At 38.0% G+C, this 8,603-nt stretch overlaps 1 protein-coding gene across 2 annotated transcripts in view; it reads right to left on the bottom strand.

Annotated features, from left to right (window-relative positions):
• The window catches only part of LOC101851407 (vascular endothelial growth factor receptor 3), a gene marked incomplete at its 5' end in the record, with an annotated part of 35,907 nt that extends 27,341 nt beyond the window's left edge, over positions 1-8,566 (bottom strand). For both annotated transcript variants that reach the window (XM_035969714.1, XM_013082429.2), the window contains 7 exon segments: positions 1,036-1,246; positions 2,332-2,474; positions 3,118-3,263; positions 5,195-5,357; positions 6,878-7,061; positions 7,665-7,804; positions 8,389-8,566. In XM_035969714.1, the coding sequence (XP_035825607.1) occupies positions 1,036-1,246; positions 2,332-2,474; positions 3,118-3,263; positions 5,195-5,357; positions 6,878-7,061; positions 7,665-7,804; positions 8,389-8,566 (1,165 nt within the window).
• Positions 8,567-8,603: the final 37 nt, after the last annotated feature.

Here is an 8,603-nt window from a genome sequence, read left to right as displayed (position 1 = left end):
AAAAAAACCCCAAAAAGAGCAACAAAATAGAAAGAAAGAAAAAAACCCAAAAAAAGAGCAACAAAATAGAAAGAAAGAAAAAAACCCAAAAAAAGAGCAACAAAATAGAAAGAAAGAAAAAAACCCAAAAAAGAGCAACAAAATAGAAAGGAGAAGAAAAAAAAAGAAAGAAAAGATTTACCAGTGGTACCCTCCAGCCATCTCTGAAAATTAATTTAAACAAATATTGGTAATACTTAATATATATACAACAAGTTTGTTTCGTCGTAAGTTTCGTTGACCAACCTTGGACGCCAGTGCTGAAGTGTTTGACGATGTAAATAAAGAAATGAAAAACAAAACAAATAGCCAATCAAATCACAGCTGAGTTCTTTGGTTGCAAAACCACTGCATAAAACTTAGGGCAGATTTTAGAAAAAATCATCCATCAATACTAGGAAGGTTAAGGAAAAAGCGCATTCATTGTGAAATTGTCGTCAGGCGAGATATAAAGTTGCCTTTCCACTCGTCTTCTTCAATTTTCTTTCTATTTACCAATTGTGTCACGACGCGGTGGAATCAGGCGCTCGTCAATTTTATGGCATTTGGAGTCATTGATACCATCTGAAAGATTATTCATTTGCGTTGCTTTCGATGGAAAAAATATCCATCTAGCCTAAATAGAAGCCGAGATATTTGCGATTGGAGGAGTTGAGGTAGTCTGGTTTCAGCGGTAAAATTAATAAGAAAATGGCCGCCAAAGTTTGGTAACTTCAATAGCTCAAGAGTCCTTAGAAACTGAAAATTACATATTTTGTGTCTTTTAACAACGTTTTTCAGTAAAATGTACATGGAAATGGATTTTGATAAGAGCATAAAAGGTGTTTAGCCAAAAAACCAAATTTCAATAAAAATTGGAAAACTGGTGGAAAATGTCTTTTTCTTCTATTTCATTATTTTGACGAGCGCCGGAATTCACCATGATGTCTCGCAATTTTTCTTTAAAAATTATTTTTCCCTCCGTCTCTTCTTCCCTTCCTCTCCCTCATCCCTGACCTGTGGCAATAAACTTGAGCGTCTCGCTGTGCTGCCCGTGTGAGTTCTCGGCGTGACACTTGAAGTACCCGGTGCCCTGCGGCTGGATGTACAGGCGGTACAGCTGCTGGTTGAACTGGTTGGTCACCACCTGCATGTCCGCCTCTGTGCTGTTGATCTCTTGCCACGTGGAGTTGTCTGCGCTCAGCTCACATTCTGTCGTCTGGCACGGCTGCAACAAATGATGATGATAATAATAAGAAGAAGAAGAAGAAGAAAAAGAAGAAGACCAAGAAGAAGAAGAATCATCATCATCATCATCAACGTCATCATAATAAAAATAATAATCATAATTTTTTAAAAACAAAACAATAAACGACAATAATAATAATAAAAATAATAATAATAATAATATTTTAAAAATGTAATGATAATAATAATAGCCTAATAATAATAATAATAATAATAATAATAATAATAATAATAATAATAATAATAATAATGATATAGCATTCGTATAGTATAGATCCCTGCTTGACAGCATTACAACCATTTAGAACTTGAAATTTCTTCTTTTTTTTTTTAATTCTTGAGCACATGCAACTGATATCACAAATTAAAAAACAGCGGAACCCACAAGGAGCACGAGGCAGGGGTAGGCCACGGGAAACATGGAGGAGATGTGTGGAAAGAGACATGGGAGAGATGAAGCTCACTTGGAAGGACGGCCCAGGACAGAGATAAGAGGAAGGAGCTTGTATGTGGCCTATACCCTGCCAGGGGTGAGAGGCATTGATGAATAAAAAACAATTTGTGAGGCAGTGAGGTGGAATCAGGCTGTCATCAATTTTTGGGTATGTAGAATTATTGGTATCATCTTAAAGCTTGTTCAGTTGGCTTTATTTGGATGAAAAAAATGTCAATTTATCTTGAATACAAGTCGAGATATTTGCGAAAGAAGGAGGAGGGGGGTCACCTGTTTTCAGAGGTAAAATTAGTGAGAAAATGGCCGCCGAAGATTAGTTATTTCCTTAGCTTAAGAGTCCGTGGTAACTGAAAATTTACATTTTTGTGCCTTTAATCAACGCTTTTCAGAAAAATCCACACAGAAAAGAGTTCTTTAATGGGCATGAAAGGTGCTGGGCCAAAAAACATAAATTTGATAAAAATTCACAAACCTACGGAAAAATGCGAGTTAATTCACTTTGATTATTTTGACGAGAGCCTGATTCCTGTGCTCTGCCCCACATTTGTTAAAAATTGTGTTGGTAGTACACTTAAACAGCTGGTCAATAAAACAAAGCCTGCGGCAGTTACCTGATACAACCACGTGACGTTGCTACGCGGGTACCCCTTCACCAGACAGGTCATCTTGACCTGCTGACCGACGCGACCCGTGACCATTCCGTCTGGAAGGTTAGCGTCCGCTGACTTCGCCCAGATTTTGGCATTGGGTATACCTGTGGGAGAAAAGGAAATTTAACTTTACCTCGTTTATCAAAAACTGCACGTTGACAAATAGCTATATCTTCTAACAGCGACCACATTTCATTTTTACTTAATTTATTAAAAAGGCAACAATCCTTTATAATTGTACAAACAATGACATAGATAAGAAGTAACAAACAACGTTTTTATAATATAATGTATGCATTGAAATATAAGCATACAAGCACAGAATCTTAGCATTCCGAAAAAAAAAAGAATCTAAAGCATAATTTACACTGTCCAATGACCAAAATATTTCGTTGTAACAAAATATGACAGCATATGAAAACAGAGTAAAATGTCCAAAATGTGAAACAGTGCTTGCAAATACGCATTCATCTTAAAGAAGAATGAAGTTTTCAAAGAGCTTCATTGCCTTACGCTTAATCATCATAATACGTTTTCAGGTTGAACATTTCAAACAAAGCGAGAGGAAAAGAAGGAAGAAAACCGTTCTTGCTTGCAACAAAAAGAAGGAAAAAAACCTGACAAATATTAGTTTACACTACAAAGAAAAAAAAAACCCAAAAAACTTACAACACAAAAAAAACCAACTCTCTCACTTACAATAAAAAAATAAGGAGAAAAATAAAAAAAATAGTTCTTCTTGTTCACCGTGAATCTTGAGCTCAATCTCCACGGTGGAGGACGCGACCCTCGTCCCATTCTCCGCCTCCACGTACGCCAGGACTCGGTAGATGCCGCTGTCCTCCGTCTTTGGGTTGAGAATCACAAGCTCGTCTCTCTTGTCAGACAGATAACTGAAAAAACACATCCAAAGACATTGGCTATAATCTTCTCTATAATCTTCTCATAATTTTCTCTGACAAATAGCTGAAAAAACACAGCCAAAGACGTTGGCTATAATCTTCTCATACTTTTCTCTGACAAATAACTGAAAAAACACAGCCAAAGACGTTGGCTATAATCTTATCATACTTTTCTCTGACAAATAACTGAAAAAACCACAGCCAGAGAGTTCTCATCTCTCTTGTCTGACAGATAACTGAAAAGACATGGCAAAAGAGTTCTTATTATACTTTTCTCCGACATAATATAACCGATAAAACACAGCCAAAGATGTTGGCTATATTCTAAACAAATTTTCTGTTGACAAATAACTGAAAAAACACTGCGAAAGAGGTTGGATACATTCTTATCATATCCTTCTCTGACAAATAACTGAAAAAAAACCCACAGCAAAAGAGTTCTTATCATACTTTTTCTGACAAATAGCTGAAAAAACACAGCCAAAGACGTTGGCTATAATCTTATCATACTTTTTCTGACAAATAGCTGAAAAAACACAGCCAAAGACGTTGGCTATAATCTTATCATACTTTTTCTGACAAATAGCTGAAAAAACACAGCCAAAGACGTTGGCTATAATCTTATCATACTTTTTCTGACAAATAGCTGAAAAAACACAGCCAAAGACGTTGGCTATAATCTTATCATACTTTTTCTGACAAATAGCTGAAAAAACACAGCCAAAGACGTTGGCTATAATCTTCTCATACTTTTCTCTGACAAATAGCTGAAAAAACACAGCCAAAGACGTTGGCTATAATCTTATCATACTTTTCTCTGACAAATAACTGAAAAAACCACAGCCAGAGAGTTCTCATCTCTCTTGTCTGACAGACAACTGAAAAGACATGGCAAAAGAGTTCTTATTATACTTTTCTCCGACATAATATAACCGACAAAACACAGCCAAAGATGTAGGCTATATCCTGAACAAATTTTCTGTTGACAAATAACTGAAAAATACACAGCAAAAGACGTTGGCTATAATCTTATCATACTTTTCTCTGACAAATAACTGAAAAATACACAGCAAAAGTTGATTTTCTTGTTATCTTATCTTTCTCTAACAAATAGCTAGAGATAGACTGTCAAAGAAGTAGGTTATCTCCTTATCATATTATCTTTCTCTGACAACTGAAAATACATTGCCATAGATGTAAGTCATTTTCCTACCATATCTTTCTTTCATTACTCGTTTCAGTATGCTACATAAGTTCTGAGTTAGGACCTAAAAAATCTGACTTTTCTTCGTTTGTCTCACTAACCCCTATTACATCAATCGGTCACATCGCAGTAGAGAAAGTTGTCATTCCCTCTTTCTTTACTTTATTAATTTCAATATAAATTTAGCCTCTCATTTATTAAATCAGTATCTTAAAGTTCAAAGAAAAAAGGAATGGTAGCGTAAAATCTTATGATCGTTGTTTGTGCGAGTCTTAAAATTCTGGCTGACGTGGAAGGGATTGCGAATTTGTTAAGCTATGAAACACAACAACAACATAATAATAATAAAAATAATAATATATAACATTTATATAGCGCATTTTAAAAAAAGTAGCTCAATGCAGACTTTAACCCTCTACGTGAGGTTAACAAACAGCGTTTGTAGTCAGGGAACGTTTTAAGACTTTACCATTTTGACAGAAAACAAATCAAGGAAGTAAAAGCTGTAAACCTATATATTTTCAGAAAACAAAAAAAAAGAGCTCATTAATTGTGAAGGAGTTGAAATGTTTGTTTATTTTTAAAAAGGAGAAATGAACAGAAATAATAATGACTCAAATTATGGCCGCATAAATCAGCCATAAGACCACAGAATTAAATTTGCGGCCAATTTACTTGTACGTTGACACTTGTAGGGATAAAGACCCAGAATCCGTACCTGCATCCGTTGGTGGTGTTTACGTTGATGATCTTCTCGTCGAAGTACCACTCCACAACGGGCTCGGTCGGCGACGTCCAGAACACCCGCAGAAGTGTGGCCAGGTCAGTATCCATGGCGATAAGGACTTCGTCCACGGCCTTCAGGGTCACAAAGGGTTTCTCTGGGGAACAGATGTCACAAGTGTCATCATTGCCTTTCTCACCCTGCACCAGGGTATAGGCCACGGACAAACACCTTCCACCTTTCTCTATCCTGGGCTAGCCTCTTGATGTTATTCCATGTCTTCCCACTTTTTTGTTGTCCCTCATTGTTCCTGCTGATGCAGAAGTTCCTCCGTCTCCCAAGATCGAAAAATAAAATTCTGTGTTTGTCCGTGTTTCTGTAACTTACTGTTTTTTACTTGGTTGGGTAGTTGGCCCTCCGCAAACTGGCACTTTTACGGGTGACCAGACCTATGCACTTTTAGTCGCCTCTTACGACACGCAGTATCACGGCAGGTGTATTCTTTGCTCCGCCAGCAGGGGCGATGTCACAAGAGTATCGTTGGACTACTCTCAGAAAACCAATTATGTGTCTGGTCTATAAACTCCTTTTTAAAAATCTTATTTTACTAACTAGTTTGATCCTTCTATAAAGTGTGAGAAGCAGCCAGAGTAATTATGTGTGTATGCGTGCAGATGTCTGAGGAAGAAAGGATGAGTAAGAGAGTATGTGTGTAACAGGTGGTAGAGCCCATGAGTGAGTGTGAACAACAAAAATGTATCTTATCTATTTATAGATATCCATGATCACTTTCAGTCATAGCACTAGAAGCAACAGAAGGTCTTTTTCTGAGACAAAAAAACAAAACGGTGTCTTCAGCATCTGATATCAACATTTTCTCCTTTTGTATTGACTTTGAGACTGGACTTTCTTAAATATATAAGTGTAATATATTGCTTGGAACCGTCAGCATCTACACACTTCGAGATGTGCTTCTTCAGGGGACGGAGCGCTTATGGGGATGCCCCTTGAGCAGTGATGTCGTTCCTTCACACAAGTAACAAGATATTTTCAAAGAGAGTTTCACCGTCTGTGTCAAATAGAGCTAGTCACATGACAGAGCTTCGCTGAACTCCTCGTACCGGTGTCTGCATTGTAGCAGATAAGCGCTTGGCTATAGCATACAACAGGCCGAAGTTCCATTCCCAAGTGGGAAGAATTTTTATTGAGTATCTTGATTTTTCTGCAGGGATGCTGTATCCCTCTCAGCCCAGGCTGGCCTTGACAGGCAAGGTCGGAAGCCCGCCTCCTGAATGCTCTAAATTGTGTCGAAGGGGGTGTAAAAACACCTACATCATTCAATGAAAGAAACTTAAAAACCAACTCCTCAAATATTAACCCTATCTGTACATCGTGTTTTACCATCGTGTCCATACACCTGGGGAACTCGGTGCCATCACTTTCAATGAGGAAATTTACTCGTTAATCCTATCCGTACGCTTTGCACAGCAGTCTGTCAAAATGATTTTTTGAGAAATACTGAAAGTTTCTAAGAGATCCTCACACTAGAAGTAATCTAAAATGTGAAAAATACCACCCCGGGGATACAAAATGACCCCAGGGCGTACAAAAAAGTTTAATCTTCCATTCCCAGTACTCTCCCTCAGTTTGTACGTCAGTATTCTGATCGCAACGTACCGTAGACGTTGACCTGTACCGGGGCCACCTCGTACATCTTCAGGTCGAAGCTGGTGTTGCAGACGTAGGAGCCACTGTCGTTGACCTGTACGTTCTCCACTGTTAGGTCGATGTTGATGACGTCATACTGACCACCACTCTCTTGCTCTCGCAGCGGCAGCGTCTCATCAAACCTGTCAGATTTCTGGAATACAGGAAATAATCACCCTTGTAAAAACGTATCGGAATAAAAGTGTAACATCTTTCTGCAGCCTTTCTACTGCTACTCCTTGGCCCCTTGTTACTGCTGTCTTTCAGCCACACCCCTGATCTTCTGGTAGGAAAGATCTACACCTAGCCTTCTTGGACAAAGGCGAAAAATCGACTCAATTTTGGTCTTAAACAATTATCATTCACAACAACAAAAAGATCACCATTGAAAACAACAACTTGAGAAAAATTTTTAAGTTCACCCTCCAAGTGTTGTTGACAAAAATCCTGTGGTGTGAGGGGAGATAAAATATGATTTCATAAGATTATGTGGAAAAATACTTGAGAACAGGCAAACCAAGCAAGTAACAGCCAAAAACCTAGACATTTTCAGAAAGTAGAAGGTACATAGGAAGTAGAGCTCATTTGTGAAAGAGTTGAATTGTTTGGCAATATTTTAGAAACACGGGATAAACGACTCAATAAAGCAACTCAAATTATGACAGATTAATCAACCGCAACAGCACAGAATGAATCTTGCTGCCAATCAATCAGCCACTGACACAAGCATAAACATCGGACCTACGCATGTACGTACCCCCTTCAGGTCATACTGCATGCCCAGATAGATCATGGAGCCTCGACCGACCAGAACCCAACAGTTCAGCTTCATCGTCTCTCCAGCCATGATGAAGAACACTCCGTTGGGTTCTATGTAAGGTGTCGGGATGTAGTCCTCTGCAAAAGGAGACAAGCAAAGGTAAGGAAAAATATGTATAGCAACGGAAAAACACTCATTTTTTTAACAGTATACGAACAAATCACATACTTTTTTTTGCGAACGGCATACATACAAATAAAGAACCATTATTTTCATACGATATACATAGAAGAAAATGGTAATTGTATCATGGGTCATATTATTGTCATATGTGTCCTTTCATTGTCATATATGTCACTTCATTGTGATATGTGTCATTTTATTGCGATATACATGTATGTCATTTCACTGAGACATGTGTCACTTCATTGTGATATGCGTCATTTCACTGAGACATGTGTCACTTCATTGTGATACGTGTCATTGAACTGAGACATGTGTTACTTCATTGTGATATGTGTCATTTCACTGAGACATGTGTTATTTCATTCTGATATGTGTCATTTCATTGTGAAAAGTGTCATTTCATTTGTCATTTCATTGAGACATGTGTCATTTCACGTGTTATTTCACTGCCATCATGTGTCGTTTCATTGGGTCATAATGCGCCATTTCTTAGTGCCTAGGGAGCAATATAAACCGTTTTTCAACATCAACTCACCCACGCCTCTGAAGATTGCGTAAATTCTTTTCTTGAACACTCGCCCGTCGATGACCACTTGACAGTAGCAGTTGGTACCAAGGTCATACGTCGGGAATCGAACCACAAACCCAATGCGCGGGTCCCACTCAACACCTTCGGTACCAGTTAAGTTGTTGTTGTTTGCAAATAAGTCCACCTACAAAAACAAAAAAAATTTTTAAGGAAGAGGCTAG

Source organism: Aplysia californica, unplaced genomic scaffold, assembly GCF_000002075.1.
Source record: "Aplysia californica isolate F4 #8 unplaced genomic scaffold, AplCal3.0 scaffold00173, whole genome shotgun sequence".
Lineage (NCBI taxonomy): Eukaryota > Metazoa > Mollusca > Gastropoda > Aplysiida > Aplysiidae > Aplysia > Aplysia californica.
Note: the sequence above shows the minus strand (reverse complement) of the source record. Positions and strands in the feature narration are given on the sequence as shown.